The sequence below is a fragment of the Thermobia domestica genome, chromosome 14 (genome assembly GCF_964235325.1).
Source record: "Thermobia domestica chromosome 14, izTheDome1.hap1.1, whole genome shotgun sequence".
NCBI lineage: Eukaryota > Metazoa > Arthropoda > Insecta > Zygentoma > Lepismatidae > Thermobia > Thermobia domestica.
Window position 1 is genome coordinate 2,028,796 of NC_137467.1, and position 17,736 is coordinate 2,046,531.

The 17,736-nt window shown below is 35.2% G+C and overlaps 1 protein-coding gene across 1 annotated transcript in view; it reads left to right on the forward strand.

Annotated features, from left to right (window-relative positions):
* The window catches only part of LOC145670549 (uncharacterized), a 56,547-nt gene that overhangs the window by 11,840 nt on the left and 26,971 nt on the right, over positions 1–17,736 (forward strand). Inside the window, exons 2-3 of the mRNA XM_081739355.1 lie at positions 5,544–5,708; positions 9,406–9,588. Coding sequence (XP_081595481.1) covers positions 5,544–5,708; positions 9,406–9,588 — 348 coding nt within the window. The remainder of the gene's footprint in view (positions 1–5,543; positions 5,709–9,405; positions 9,589–17,736) is intronic.

Below are 17,736 nucleotides of genomic sequence, written 5' to 3' on the forward strand. Positions count from 1 at the left end.
ATGATCGCAACGGTGTTGTAAGTCTCTTTTTGTGAATCATCTTTGAAATACTAGCAATCTAGCTGCCGTTGTCAATCAGACTTTCTTCGGTTATTTGATTTTCTCTTCAAATTAAGATACTGCTCTTAATGCGATACAAAATTTGATTTCCGGCACACTGAAATAATAGTGAATTATTTCATTCGCACCCTGTATGTTCCGAAATTGATGAACATTACCCAAATCTACGTTTTTTTACTAATAGTGCTTAAACGTGCATAGATAAAGTCAGATAGTGACGCATATGTTTGTGCGAATGAAATTGGCGAAAAGATATAAATTAACATTTGAGACTTATTTCAGACATTTTGTTTACGAGTATTGGTGTAGATCACTGTTAGGAAAACTCATATAATAATAAATAGCTTCTTCTATATAAATTTAAACAGCACATAAATAGGCAATCATATGCAGCTTGATAAACAACAACAATAATTATTGGCAATGGATGTCATACCATTTATTGCCGTAAGAATTCCTCTCTCCCTATATTTTCAAACCAAATGAAACAGAAATTTATCCTGAAGCTTGTCATTTCTTTCAGCAGTATCTCATCTTTAATCATGATTGTGTCTTTATGTAATGTTTTAATTTATCAGAAATTATGGTCGAGGATCTAATCTTAATAAGGGGTTATGTCTCAATAACGGTTTGAGTATGATACCTCGCGACCAAAACCTTGCAGCCACATCGCTGCGTACCACATTTTTTTGTAACGAAAACCGCACGTGGTCTACCAAAGCACGTGGGCCAAAATTAAGCCTGGCCTTTTCACGTTGCCACCTCGTTTCACAGGACAAAATCTTGTATAGCCAAAATGTTTCACGACGAAATTTCGCCTGGCTACAGCCTTGCTGGATGAAATCGCATGTAGGAAAATAACGTCGCCTTCAAACTCTCACGAGACGAAATTTCGCGCCATTGACTTCTTCACTGAGTGTTTAAACTTTCGCTGACGTATTTTATCACGGTAAGACTATTTCAGTTGAGTTGATTTTGAGTTTATCGCCCGTTCAGCAGCGAGACTATATGAGACGTGGACCTACTGAGTAAAGTGGAATACGAACCACATGAGCTCCCGCCGGGAATCGAACCTGGGTCTCCCGCGCCAAAGGCGGGTACGCTAGGTAAGACTATTTCTATCAATACTATTACGGGCATATCACTCTATTATTTATCCCTCAGAGATATATTCTGACAGTACTCATCCCCGATTAATGTTACTAACATGCTATTATACCTCTTCATAATGGAAGCAAATTGTTCTCAATTTAAATAGATTTAGAACAAAAGACTTCGCGTTTCTGGTTTTAAATATAAATCTGAATACAGTAATTTACGTTTCAAGTGATTCAATTACTGATTACAGAGACAATGTCGATTTAGTGTGTGAGAAAATTATATTAATTGCGCCCATTGTCTTTGAGAACTGAATTTTTGAAAACGCTCAGACAAGTTTACACTTATTTTAAATGATAATTTTATATCCTGAGTTTTATTTTCTTAACATAAGTATTTCTTAATAGTAGATTTTCTGACAAATTGTGATCTCCCGGTGAGATTCGTAGCTCACTCTCACAAAATAAGTTTCCTAAAATAGATTCGATGAATAATATTTCTCCTAATTTTGGTTTATTTTACGAATATATATCTATTTATTTCGAATAGTAATTTATTGCTTCTAGTATCTAGAAAATTAACCGTTTTCGTGTTATTATTATTACCATGCTGATCTCAGAAACCGTTATATAACAGTATTGCTTGGCTAGAGGTGGGCCCGCGAGAATTTAAGTGCAACATTTAGGCCACGCAAGGATCTGGGCGGCGAGGTTTCGGCCACGTGGGACCTTCGTCCTTGGAAATTTGAGTGGAGATGTTTTAGTTACGAGCATTTCTCCGTATTCTCTCAAGAACCGTACAATATACCATCATATTGCTAGTGTCATAATGAAAACGATTGGTGAAGCTGTTTCAATTTTACTTTAGTAGGTGCCTTGGTCATGAAGCATACACTTTTAAGAATCACTCTTGTTGATTTTCTTCAAACGCACACATGTTGTTTCACACTTCCGCACATTGTTCTACTAAGCTAAAAGAAATCTATGGTTTCATCAATGACTTTTTAAACATTTTGTTTCATTATGTGTTCGTGCTTTTGTAGTGTTTATGAGATTTCTATTACTTATGTATGATTAGGTATCTGGGGCTTGGAACTTATTTGTATTAAGGTAAGTTAATTAATTAATTAACTTAAAGTACGTTACTGAAACTTATTATGGAGCTGAGGTTAACTCAGCAACAAACATATGCATAAGGATGGTTACTTCTTTACAACGAAGGACCACCTTGTTTAATATAATCCAAGTTGTAGTTTCTGATAGGGCCCTTGCTATGTAGCTACTCAAATTTCAAAATATCATGGTATGTTTCCAATAAATCTAGCATGAGAGCGGCTAAAACCGTACGTTTCACAAGGATCTGATTGTGAAAACCAATTAAAGGAGAAATACTGAGTTTGTGCAATTGAATTGTCGTATTAACATGTACCACTTTCATTGCTGAAAATAACGAAAACATTAAATAAAACTCTTCGTTATGTAAAATAACGATACATCGCTACATCATGATACTTCTGAAATTGAATAACCAACGCAGAATGTAAAACGTTTGATAACTGCAATACAAAAAATAATGATCAACCGCTAGTTGAATTTCATTTCCGTCAGGAAGCTTTTGGCTGACAAGAAGTAAGCGAGGTGCAAGCAAAAGTGGATTAATTTGTAGAAGAGGAGTTAAACTGAAATGGAGGGTAAAAAAGGTTTCATTTTGGAACCGCTTGACTATCTACACAATACTTTAACTAACATGTGACCGTGGATGTCCTCTTAACATGAAAACTCCATGTACAGTATATTAAGCATTGCTAGATGATTGTAGATAAATTTGGGTGCAGTTTATTGAGCTCAAACTTATAACAATATACAATGATGCTCTTGGCTCATGGAAGAATAATATGATCGATCATCCCCACCATAACGACAACAACAACAACAACAATATCAAAAACAACGTATTCTTCCCTTCCAGAATTAACATCGAACACTTTAACTGTCCTAGCAAATCCATTTTTAAAGCGAACTGCCAATCAAATAAAGTACAATCAGAAAACTAAATCCCAAACCGCCAATCCATGTCGCCTCATATGATCTCATTTGGCGTTCGTTGCTCCAACACTTTTACCTTCCTTATTGAGCGGAGCCATCGAATGATAGTAATAAAGTATAAGCGTAATTCGTCTATGATTCCAGGAATACATTTCCACGATCTTTCAGTTGTGTCTCACGAGCTTATCCCAACATAATTCATCAATATTTGCAGAGATTGTTTCTCAATATTACTACACCAATATTACTACTCAATATTACTCAATATTTTCTCACCAGCACGAAATTTTAAGAAAGGATTTATGGGATTCTTCATTAATCTCAACTTACCAAAATTGACCATTAAAATTTATCCGTTCTAGATGAGTAGAATATTCCAGATATAACTCGTAAAGGAAAATATCTCGCAGTTAAGTATTCTCCGAAATACACTTGCACAGGACACTGTTCAACACAATATTTCCTGATTCACAGTGCACTTTAGTCCGTTTCCTTAAAACGTACGGTGTGTATTGTGTTTTACATGTAATCTCACCTTAACTATTGCATGCGTTATACAAAACTGGTTTCTCTCAAACGTAAAATGAAGCATAACAGTTACACCAATCCAATAAATCTTTCCAAATTTTGCTGATCGGTAAACGTACTAAATAGAATCGGCTTGAAATAAAGGAGAAATACAATATAAAAATGCTATTTAGGATATTTTAGACCTTGTTAAATACATTGCTGTTTGTAACTGGATATGCTGTTTTTAAATGAAAGACGACCCAAAAATCTATTTCAGTGGTATGAATTTTGTACTAGATATTCGTCAGATGATTATACGGTAGTTATTACACTTTCGGAACTGTGCAACACATCTCAATGTAGTAAATAAGTATGACGCGTAGCATTCTGTAAGTAAATAAAAGTTCTCATATTGTGGAATCGAACCAAATTGATCCTATATTTGTTCGTGATGAAACGACTTTCTTGTTACTTGTAAACTAGCTCACTGTTATTCGACAGTGCCTTCTATACAGCTGTACTAAACAAAGTAACAACCAACAATATACTCGTACATACAGTGGGCGATGTATCAGTCAACACTGTAGATCATTTTACCATGATACAACTTGTTAACCGAAAGAGACCCGCAAATACCGGTATATATTTGGCCATCAATTGTCATGCTCAGGTTTGTTACCGAAGTTCTGGGAAGGTACAACATTGGCACGGCCGTTCAGGCACTCATTACAGCCTACTCCATGTGTACTTTTGGATTAATTATGTCACCAGATTAATGAAATCACGCATGTCAACAGTCAAGCATTCAGTAGATGCCAGGACGTCTACGTACTCAACAATGCTACAGCGAACAGATAACACTGTTCGCAATGTTTTACAACCATCGAACAAGATTTATGTTATTCTGTGATGCGGCTACATATACTGACTACTGCGTGGTCGTCACTGCATGCTGTACTCGTTCATTTAATGATTAGACAGATACATCATTGCTCTAAGAGCGTATAAGTTATAATCACTTTTTTTGGATGCGCAGGAAGCTGCTTTATAATATGCCTAGCACAAGACTTTGTTTTTAAACTTAGTCCTACATTATTGTAGTACTACGAAGACAATACCATTGAATGAAATGTGAGCATATCACCTCATACATGAAAACGAAGTGTAAATTGTGCTGGAGTGGAAACATTTGTTTATACCAGTCATGTATGGATATTACTAAGATGTTAGTTTACCATCAGGTTTGTGGTATTGATTTCTTTGTGGTGTTGTGTGGTTGATCAGCACATAGACTCCCCTCATCATTGTAATGTTTTACATACCGGAATTCGTTACTTTGTTTCTTTGAAGTAGCTTCCCTGAAGTAGCTCATGACGTTAAGTGGACACAACAATACAAATATCAGATGTTGAGTATGAACCGTCAATCATGTTTCTTCTAACGATACCCGGTCTCTTGATTTCTCTGCTCTAACGAAAAAAGGTATTGTTGCTCGAGTAAGAAAATTTAAAATTCATAGTTCTATTTAAGTGGGAAATTCATTAGTTGCACCAGTAATATGGTTTCTAGTCATACTATAAAGAATTGGAAACTATCTAATTCATATGTGGTTCAGCAAATATCACTGAGTTCAATCATAAATGTTATTTTGCATTAAACCTAACCCTTGCTTCAAATGCATAAGTCGCTTTCCTTGGAGAAGAAGAATATGTTACACACATGTCAGATTATAGAGAATGACGCTTCTATTACATGTTATCCACTTTTAAGTTATTGAGAATAATATTAGCACTTTGAGCAAATTTTAAAATAATCTTTTATTTCTTCCAGTGTGAAGGTTATACTATCTATCTGGGAGAATTTCACGACTGTGGTGAAGAGGACAATGAGTTTCAGGCCTTATCCATTAATGTAACATTTGATTTAAATGGTTGTGACGCCAAGATAGTTGGTTGTGTGGAAGTTTTGAAAACTTTTGGCAAAGAAACTGCGTCTGTAAGTACAAGCGAATAAATATATTTTAAAATTGCACATTCTAATAGTGCATAAGAAAGTGTTACGTGCTTAGATGTAGAATGAAATGAAATCACAAGAATGAATGTACAATTTAACACACACCTATTATTTCACTAATTGTATTTAAATTAAGCATAGTTTGATACCTCACGAAAACTCAAATATGCCCCAAACATAAGTAAATCAGATTACTCGTATTGTTTTGTAATTATGCCCGTTTAAATAATCTCGTAACTAATTTGAGATAATTGATAAAATTAAGCTAGAATCCATAGTTTTCGAAACCTGGAAAACAGTTGACCCAGTTCAAATAATTTTTGTAAGATAATACCTACATCAATGTGGGCTTTAATGTTTCACTTCGATTAATGTTTATATTCTATTCGGGTAGGTTGTTAAAAAATTATACCAAATGTAATGTATCTATGTATTATAATCATTACACTTTGACCGATATGTGTAACCTAACGGGGAAGGGGATTCAAATATTCCCCGTATACCTATTATATCCTTTCGAAGAACAGGTATTTCAGCTAGTAATATAATAAAGTAATCCTGCTGATATAGAGCTAAAGTATTTGTAATCATAGATCATACCAGGTGATTTCTAATACTTTTTAAACTAGGCTAATAGGTTTTATTAGCACATTATTTTTATATACATTAGAATATTTTGCTTATTTTTGTTATTTTCCTCGCAATTCTCAACGGAATTTCTTTGTAGTTTACAATAAGTAACTGCAACTTAACAGCATTTCCTGACGCTTTGTATACGGCTGAGAGAAATAAACAGATATATGACGTCACCTCACAATTGCTTGTCTCAGTTACCACGACTTACGCAGTGCACTTTTATATTGTTTGCAAATTATTTTCTCCATAACTAAGAAATGTTTTTTTCCCTATTTTCTGAGCTCTTTGGTATATGTTATATTGAAGACTAGTTCTGTATGATGTTATAATGAAATTACTAATTTTGATCCGAAAGATTTCTTCAAAAGGGTAGTCATAACCAAGACATAGCTACTTCTGCCTTCTTTCGGCAAGCCGAAGGTTTCTGAGTTTATTTCGGTCATTTTTATTCAAGCGTTTTTCCCGTTCTTTCTCTCTCCGGGTTTCATTTCATGAAGACTATTATCAAAAGGATTCTTCGAAAGCAGTGGAAGAATAGCCGAAGTGTTATAGGCATTGGCCTAGTGATACCAAGATCAGCAGTACAAATCCACTTTCCAGCAACTTGACTTTTAAATTCACTTTGTTCTTACATAGTGAATGACAAATTTTCTTTACTCAAAGTTCTCCATCTAGACATGAGATGCAATAATCACTCGCATATTAACCGAGAGAGTGGAGATAGAACTTTTGAAATATTATCAGGAACACTCATCCATATTCATATTCTTTTAAGTTTTAGTTCATTTTAGTTTATTCTTCTTGACGAAATTAGAGTTCTCGCTTAATTACAGTATAGTAAGGAATGTCATAGATATACACCTTTACTATTTGTCACATTTGAGCACCGTTCTTAAATTTCTTTAATTTGGCTCTTAATGGAGAGTATCTTGTTTCTTAATGGGGTTAATGATCGTTTTGCATTTTGTGTTGTAATTCAAAATCACATCCTTAATTCGAAGGCAAGACAATACAGGAAGAGAGGCTCGCAGCCATATCGTTTCTAGTTTATTTGAATTCAGTAATGTAAGCGCCGCCTTCGGATAGCCAGTGTTGTGCATTTTGCATCCAGATGCGAAAATGTGATATTCTCTTAAAGTTTGAGAGTTCTGAGCTGGGATCAACAAGAAGGTTTTTCGTGTGTTAATATGGTAGTTATGAAAGTTAGTTAAGATTTTAATAGTTATTTTCGTATATTAAAACCATGTATTTTATGTTTTATGTATTAATAGTATTGTCTCGTAAAATGTTCTTATTACCTAACATCATTTTATTTGAACAAAAAATTAGACACTTTAGGGCCACGGGGGCCTGGTTAAACATTGTTTTAAAATCAACATATTTGACATGGCTTCATTTCGTACCAATGCACAACTGTTGATAACTACTCAATCCTGAATATCTCAAAAAAAAATTGGCCCATCTTATGTAGTACATAAGTTTGCATAGGCATGCGCGAAAACCAGTCTCACATGGAAACTGAGCCGGTGGAGAAATTCTACAATTTGACTTGAATTCAGAACCAAATTTGACTTGAATTATCTTCCAGAAACAGTTTTTTTGTTCTTGTGACAGAAACTATATTTTATTTGTTAATTCCATTTTTTTTGTACAGCAGTGTTATTGAACTTAAAGTGAAAGATTTCTATCCATTATTGATCTATTATAATAATAATAATAATAATAATAATAATAATAATAATAATAATAATTATTATTATTATTATTATTATTATTATTAAGTATTCTGCCCTTTGAGACGTCTTGGGACAAGTGTGTTTTTTCTTACTTCTTTTGTTCTTAATTTTCAGTTTGGACCTGGAATTGTTTCTTCCATGATTCTCTATTTTCAACTCCCTCTTTTAACTCGAAATATTTTCTTCTATTTTTCAAATCATCGATCACTTGTGTTCTTCTTCTTTGTATTCCTAATTTTCCTTTCATTTTTCGTTTTATGACGGTATGAAGAAGATAATTTCATGGCCAGATATGTTCAATCCAATTGACCTTTCTACGAAGAATGGTGACTAGAAGCGTCCTCTTCTCTCCTAAACGTTTTCAAACGTCTTCGTTTGTTACTGTTTCGGCCCATTTTATGTTCTCCATCTCCCTCCAGCACCACATTTCGAAGCTCTCTAAATATTTCTTCTCTAACTTCCGTAATGTCCAAGTTTATGAACCATAAAGTCGAACGCTCCATATGTTGCACTTGACCAACTTCTACCTTAGTCTAATATTAAGGCTGCTAGTTATGAATGATGTTTTCCTGTTGAATGCATCTTTAACCATGGCACTTCTTGATATGATCTCTTTGCTGCAGTCGTGCAATACTTCCCAGATATTTGAAATGGTAAACCTCTTCAAGTACTCTTTGTTCTACCCTGACCTATAAGAGCACATTTCCACGGGATGTTCTCAAGACTTTCGATTTTTCGATGTTGATTTCCATTCCATATAGTTTCCCAGTATCAGCTATTTTGTCAATTATCTCCTATAGTCCTTCTTCGGTTCTACCTAGAACAAAAATTAGAAGTTAGATAGTGGATATGTTCGTTGTGATCGATTAAGCAACATCAGAATCAATTTCATCAGAATAATTATCTGTTGAAATCGATTCTGATGTTGCTTAATCGATCACAACGAACATATCCACTATCTAACTTCTAATTTTTGTTCTATGGTGATCATCGTTTAAACCGAGGTTAGTTGATTTCTGCAACTTTCAATGTGAATAGTGGATTAAGGATGTAAGTTTAACCGATACGTGAAGCTCTGAATCGATTTGAAGAAACTTCTCGAAATCTGTTATTGCTTTTTTTCCTCTAATACCTACAACAGACGGACTCAGCTACTCCATAAGACTTCCCATAAGGATGCATGTTATACTTTGGAAGTTTAACAATAATTTCATAAGTCGATTACACTTAATGAAATTAAACATAAATAAAATCAATTTAATGGTTTTTTTTAAATGTAGGACTAAGTTTATGACTTCTCGTTTCAGTGTGAATTTGAAGTCAGGGAGAAATCAGGTAAAGGGATGTTTGAGAAAGAAAAGATTCTAGTAGAAGGCGTGCGAGAAGATGTATGTAAAGATGCAGAAGAAAATAAAGACACAGAGCAAGAAGATGCAGATCTTTTAATAACAGCCATGCAAGCAAGAGAAATGAAATGCCCACAGGAACCGGTAAGCATGACAAATAAATCTTTCAAATTTAATCAACTAACTGTGACTATAGTATGTAACTATGCACAACACTACTCTTAGCAATAATTTTGTGACCGCATAGTTTGGGATGGAGTTCCATTTGTAGTTACTATTTAGATTTAACAATTTAAGTCAAAATTTCCGTAAGTGAACAAATACATTCTTTGTTAAAATCATACCCTCTGTTTCACATTATGAACATTGTAAAACGGAAGTACGTTATACGCATCAAACTAGTGTAGCCAATGACAAAAACTGCAATTTTCTGTCGGAAAAGATGAAAAACTATTGTCCCGTTATACATGTGCATATAGTCTTGTACAACAAGCTTACGGTTGACTCTACTCGCAGAACAAGTGGGAAGTTAATGACTCAAGTCTCTTTATGTAGTTATTTATAACCGTACATAACATTATTTATGTAGTTATTTATGTAGTTATTTATATAGTTATTTATGTAGTTACATAACTTAATATTGTGTATAATTCAATTTTATGTATGGCCAAACGCCAAAGCAGAATGAAAAGATTTTCGGTTCATATTAGACCCCAATTCCAATTGAGATCTTATCATAACTCTCTGAAGGGGGAGTGAGGAGGAGTCCGATTTTTTTTTGCAAAAATTTGAATATCTCACTAGTTGTTCAACTTAGAAAGCTGAAATTCGGCACTTATTTTAAAGTAAACAGACAGTAGAGACCTGCACGGGCCGGGCTTGGGCGGGCCGACTCTGTTTTTTCTTTGAGCCGGGCCGGGCTTGGGCGGGCCGACACTGTTATTTCTTTGAGCCGGGCAGGGCTTGGGCTGACCCACACTGATTTCTCTTCATTTCGGACCGGGTTGGGGCCGATCAATTGCAATTCTTTAATAATTATTGACTTTCTTTAAACGATAATTAGAATAAAGCCAAACGTTGAAGAAGTGTGTCTATGAAAAATGTTACTAAGAATGCAACAGCTATTTAGTTTGTGTTGCTTAGCGGCTCCACTTTCACTATAGAGAATTGCAGGCATTATGCGGTAAATTGAGCTCTGACCTTGACCTTCACTGAACTCAAAATATAAAAAGAAGGGGTGGGAATGTTTTGCCTGTCGCTAAACAATATTGCCATCTTCACTTTATGCTAAAACTCAATTAAGTACGATTTTTGTTACAGGGAATGGAGTTTTTGTTCTCTCGATGACAGGTGAAGTTCTAGGAGGCTATGGTACTATTCGGGAGGCAAGCGTCAGTTTATGAACCAGAGTTTAGAAAATGTTTCTGAGGGTTAGGTCAATTTTAGTACTAAATTTTGAGAAAGATTCGGGCTCGAGCTAATTTTTGAAAAAAAAAAAAATTATCGGGCCGGGGTCGGGCCAAAAACTTTTAAAATTTATAGGGGCCCGGGCTGGGCTTGGGCCAAGAATTATGAAAAACTTATCGGGCCGGGCCGGGCCGGGCTCGGGCCGAAAATCTCTAAAATTTTTCGGGCCCGGGCTGGGCCGGATCTAGGCACGTTCGGGCTGGATTGGGCTCGGGCCAAAAAATTCGGCCCGTGCAGGTCTCTAACAGACAGCCAAGCAATTTTAGCGGTTTTTGATAATTCCATTCAGATTCTACACCCTTCTAAGATTCAGTTTTTTTTTTACACCTAGCTTCAAATCCAAATCTACCAATCAGCTTCTTAGGCTTATTGCATCATTTGCTTTTTAAAAAAAGTGTTAGGTTTGCTGATTTATTTGTTCCCTTCAAAATACGAACTAAACACATTCTCATGTCAGTTTTGTAAGACATATAATTTCGTTATTTCGGAGTTTCGATCAAGATATGCTTAATCCTTCTCTTCTAGGTGCAACAGTCCCTTCCGAGAAATAATTACAGCGTGTTTTTTATTTTTAGCAAATTCATAAGTATAAATGAAGGTTGAGAGGGAGGAGACCGTTAAACCAGTTATCATCACTAATAGTTGAGTTACAGAATATATTGCTTTGTGAGTAACCTCCTTCTATTTCGAACATCCCGTAGTAAAAGTTCCTGGCATACTTATTGATCCGTTTTCAGTGGGAGAGGGCGATTTTAGTATATGACAAGTTGGTGGTGGGTTGATATGTATACATTATCGAAAATCATTGATATTAGTGTCGAATCTATAGTTTGGGAATCACAGAGATGAATATTAATGCTCCCAAAGCTACCCAAGTCTAAGCTTATTTCCCATCCACATGGGAACGGATGAAAATTAGAATGTCCAAATTCACTAAGATTGGTGAGAACTCAGTTTTCGGGATCGCTGAGATGAATACTGTCCATCTCCAACCTGTCCAAATAGTGTTGCTCATAAAATAAGAAATAAGGTTACCTCGTCTAGTCTCGCTTATGGAATACTTATTTCTCGTTGAGATTATCGAAGGATAATTCTAGTCTCATCTCAAAATTAACTCGGATTGTTTTTTGTAAATTTATTTATGCCATGAGTTTTCTTAATTTCATCTAGAATTCATCAGATTTCCTCCTCATCACGGGTGGTTTACGAAAGGTGTAGTATAAAAATTTAAACTATGTTTATTTTTGCGGCAGTAGTGTTGCCAGGGGGATCCGGTTCTATGCACCCTCGATAGTTTTTCTTTTAAATTCCTGCATTATTGTTTTTGTCAAAGTTATAGTTAGCCAATTCTTAAACTGTCAAAATTAATAGCGTACGCTATTCTTAATTTTAGTACACTTATTTTTTATTTATGTTATTGGTATTTAGAGTGTAAAACCTGTTTAAATGCGCTTCCCCTTTCTCTGTTGAAAGTATTTAAGCAAAACAAAATTTACTTGAGCAAGTCATTGAAAGGGGGGAGATAAAGACTAAAAGTTGTTAAAAATGAAGCCTAAAACGATGTTTACGGAAGAGGGTTCCCGGATCACCGACCATCCTATGTGGTATTCCATACTACTGGTGCGAAAAGAAATAACGGTTCTTTGGTTTTTAAAACGACAAACAGAAATTTTCGTGGAAAATTGTTTCAAATTAAAAAAAAAATACGATTGTAACTGAACCCGATTTTTAATAGAAAACAGAAACGTTTTTTAGTAGAAAAACGAGCCGGTTTAAAACCAAAAACGGTCTTGGTGAATTAGGTTAGCCACAGAATTTAAAATGTTTCAGAACATTGTGGTAAAAGCAAATTAGAGTTGACTCGCGCGGCAGTTCATAAATGCTCCTGTGTCCAGCGTAGCTGATACGTTCAGCTAGTATATTAATATAAGTACATGAAACCCTAACTGTAGCCGACTATAAAAGGAGAAGCATAACACAAGTAAGATTGTCAGATTTACCCTTACTCAAATTTCAATGTATCGGAAAACTTTAAAATAATGTAGCTACTTTTGCAGTAAAAAACCAAGAAAGTAAGACTGACTGTTAGAATAACAATAGAGATAATCAAACTCATTATTTATCGGTTAAGCTTCCTACAATAAGGTAAGTTTGGCAACATGAGCTAAGTTGTTGCCACGTTGTGGGTCTTTCGGAAGGGAGATGACAGTTTAGTTTTATTGTTATCTGTGATAGAAGTTTTGTGAACTTTGCGGTGTCATTCTCTTATTTTTGTTTTATTTTGTTATTATTTTCTTGTTGTTATTGTTATTCCGTGCGTTGTTATCTCTGTGTTATCATTAGTGCCACTGTTAGTTAATTTTGTTAAGTGTTTAACTGCTATTGTGTTATTTTTGGAGACAATTTCTGCAAATTTACTGTTATAAGAAGCAAAGAAAGAAAAGTGAAAACCCCATGTTATTAAACGTTTATTCATATTTTCGAAACCAGGCAGTGAAGGGGAGTATTGAAACTGTTTCAGAAGCAATGCTGATGACTTCTGAAGTAACATTTGTTTGGAACCACAACTATATTGAAAGTGCGTCAGGAATTCCATCGCACTAAAGGAAAAGTTTCTACTTCACGCAAGAGAAAACCAAGCAACAATAAAACTACATGACTGAAGAAATATAACACGTTCACGCAAGCAGAAGTACACCGCAACATTCATAAAATGTATAGGGGTATTGAGCTTCTTTCTTCGCGAAAAATTCATCGTATTGTTGCAGAGGACAACGATCTACCTATTCTTTCACAATCGGCTTTGCACCGCCTTCTATTGGCAAGGAATTTATTTTTATGTCTCGTAAACGCCTTGAGAGAGAGTATTATAGCATGAAGGCGTCAGTATTTGAAGAATATTAAGCAACGGAGGCAAGAAGGTAAATACATTGTTTATACTGACGACACTTGGATCAACGCTAATCACACAAAGTCAAAACAATAGCATGATACTACCATCAAACAGCTAACCAGGCTTGTAGAGACGATTTGTCTTCAGGCATCTGGCACATTCTGGAAAACGGGGAGAGTAATAGTGGTTCATGTTACCACCGAGAGTAGGTTAATTCCTGGAGCTGACTTCGTTTTTCGAGGTCACAAAAACAGTTGATAATCACGAAGAATTAGATGCAGCAATATATGAACAATATTTCCAAGAGAAGGTCCTTCCTAATATACACTGAATTCTGTGATTGTTATTGATAATGCCCCCACACACTCACAATGGAACGTTCCACAAATTGTCGCTGAAATATTATTGCCACATAGCACATCTGATAAGGCATCATGAGAAATGAAAATGAACAAAATTTAAGGTGCTATGGACCAGAAGGTATGATCTACGGGGCTTCAATATTTGAATATTCAAAAAACTATATCATGGAATTATATACGTTTTCGGTAAATATCTTGAAAACCGTTAAAGCAATCAAAACAAAAGGTGCACAATATAATGAGAAAAAATATATCAAAAACCACAAGTGTTGCAATAGAAAAAGCAGTGTTGCCAACTCAGCATACAAGCATTTAGTTTGAAATACCACAATATTCAAATCTCCACAGATTTAAAATGCACTATTATCACTAAAGATAACAGTAAATAGTAGTGGTACAGCGTTCCACGATGTTGGAGCTACGTCTTCTGAAAACGTACAATGTAGAAGTCTGATATATGGCAACTGAGGGTAATAGAGGAATGCATTAGATAAAAGTGGGGGATCTGCATTACACTTCCGTAACCCCAATGAACAAGCAGACAACTCGCGAAAAGAAAATGTTACACGCGAGAAAAGAAATCTGTGTTTTATTTTCCTGTAAACTGCTTTTCCAGGTTATCCTATCCAGAATTGGTAGAACTTTCTTCGTTTATGTCTTTCGTGCTAAGTGGCATATTCTTTCACATACTCTCCCACGCATCATATGATTATGTTACTGTAAACTGCAATATTACCATATTCACAGAGGAAATATAATTATTTTATTACTACCTCATTTTGGTTTTAGTTGGTCCCGATAGAAGCGTGGTCTAGAAGTCTAGGTCATGACTAATTAGGGATCGCGAGTTCCAATCCCACCCGAGACATTGAGGTTTATGTTGTAGTTTTCACCTTGCATTTCCTTGTCATCTTTTGTCTTTCATAGTGGTTCGGATCAAAATTTACTCTGTAGGTTCCATATAATTTCGGTGCTGACACAGGACGTAAAAGTGGCATCCCTCAATTTCATTTTTTAAATGCATCAATATTCTGTGACACTGTTAACATTTTGTGATGTTATACCATTGGTGTTAATCTGCATTTGAATTAAATTCATAGTATGAGACCCATATTCCTTTAGCCTTTGTTGCCACATAACAGATTTCTCCATTATACATTTTGAGCACACGTAGCTCCAACAGTGTGCAACGCTGCACCACTACACTTCACTGTTATGTTTTTTTGATAATAGTGCATTTTGAATCTGGGCACACTCTTATATGGTGCTATTTCAAACAAAATACTTTTATGCTGAGTTGGCAACACTTCTTCTTCTATTGGAACACACGTTGTAGTTTTCGAGATGGCATTTTGTTCTCATTATGTTGTCAATCTTTTGTTTTCATTGCTTTGACGGTTTTCAAGATATTTACTTAAAACGTATTTAATTCTATGATATATTTGTTTGGATATTCCAATATTGAAGCCACATAGGTCGTACCCTCCTGGCCTATAGCACCTTAAGTTTTATTCACTTTCATTTCTCATAATGCTCTATCAGATGTGCTATGTAGCAATAAGATTTGAGCCACAACTTGTGGGACCTTCCCTTGTCAGTAAAAGATGAAAAAATCCTTACGAAGGCATGCACTAAAAAAGAGATTGTATGTGGTTAAAAAAATAAAGGTATTGAATGTGATTCAATCTGGAACAAATTTGAAGTAATAGAAATGTTAAATAAAGTTGCTTCTAACAAGTCTTGTACAGAATAAACTGCATTGCGAAGGAAGCCGAACATGAAGTTCTTCATCTGCCTCCTTTATCATTGCGAACTCTCTCCCATTGAACTTGTGTGGAGAAGAGTTAAGGACCATGATGCTTCAGAAAATAAAACATTTAAATTACCTGACGTTGAGATTTTGCTCGAGGAATTGATAAAAAAAAAATATAGTTCAGAGGACTGTAAAAATTATTTCGTATACATTAAAGAAACAGAAAAATATGTGGGATGCAGATGTAATCCTAAATCTTGTACATGACAGACTCTCATAGATTTAAATAGTGATTCAGAAAGTGGAAGAGACGAACAAGCAACCAACAGTTTCAATAAACTGGGTGAAGATGATTTTTTGTGTTTCTTGCCTCCAGAAGTAATTTACGAAGGATAAGTAATTACACTTCCTCTTCTATTATTATAACTAAAAACTAACTAACTCTATTGCCTATGGAACCCGGAGGTTCAATGCCGCGTTCACAAAAGCTCTCCACTGACTTCTATCCTTAGCTAATTGGATCCAGTTTCTACTTTGTATTCCAATCTCCGCGAGATCCATCTTAATATTGTCCTCCCATCTGCACCTATGTTTTCATAATGGTCGTTTTCCGATTGGTCTTCCAGTCAACACTTTGAAAGCGTTTCTACTTTCTTCCTTTCTAGTTACATGACCCGCCCACCTAAGCCTCCTAGACTCGACGACCTAACAATGTTGGGTAGACCATATAAATTATGTAGTTCCTCGTTATGAAGTTACCTCCATTCCCCATTTCCGTTACTCTTAGGTCCGAATATTCGTCTCAGGATCTTGTTCTCAAATACTTTAAGTCTATGTTCTTCCCTCAGGGTAAGTGACCATGTTTCGCAGCCATACAGAACAACAGACATGATTATCGTTTTGTATATTTTAAGCTTCAAATTCGTCGACAGAATTCGCGACGACAAGAGATTTTGAATCGAATAGTAACACGAATTACCTGCTTTTAGTCGACATTTAACTTCTTCGTGAATATGATTTTCCTCTGTTAATATTGACTCTAGATATTTGAAACTATCCACTTTATCAAAAATATTATTTAATATTTTAACGCATCCATAATTTGCTGTATTCCGGTCCCGACGCACTTCCATGTATTTAGTTTTCTCTGCATTTACTTCTAAACCCATGTCTCTGCAAGCGTTTAATAAGATCTCTGCATTTCTTTCTATTGTTCTCCCATCATCCCCTATTACATTTACATCATCAGCATATGCCATAACCTGGTGAATACCGTTCAACGCTAGGCCCTGGTTGCTATCTTTGATTTTCCTTATAGCGTATTCCAGAAATAAGTTAAATAATAATGGCGAGAACGCATCTCCTTGTTTCAGGACATTTTCGACGTGAAAGCTCGTGGACAAAAATTTTCCTACCCGGACTTTACTTTGGGATTCATTTAAACATATCTTAATTAATCTAATTAGCTTTCTCGGTATTCCAAGTTCTGTAAGAACGTTGTATAATGTTTCTCTCCTAACCGAGTCGTACGCCTTTCTAAAATCAATAAATAGTTGATGTACTGGGGTATTGTATTCCCACTTTTTTTCGAGTATTTGGCAGATGGTAAATATTTGATCGATAGTTGATCGATCTCGTCTAAATCCGCACTGATAATCTCCAAAAATTTCATCTGCGTATGGGGTCAATCTTGCTAATAGAATATTTGAAAGGATTTTATAGGATGTTGACAGAAGAGAAATGCCTCGATAATTATTACAGTCAGTTTTGTTGCCTTTCTTGTGAATTGGAACAATGATTGATTCTTTCCACTCTTG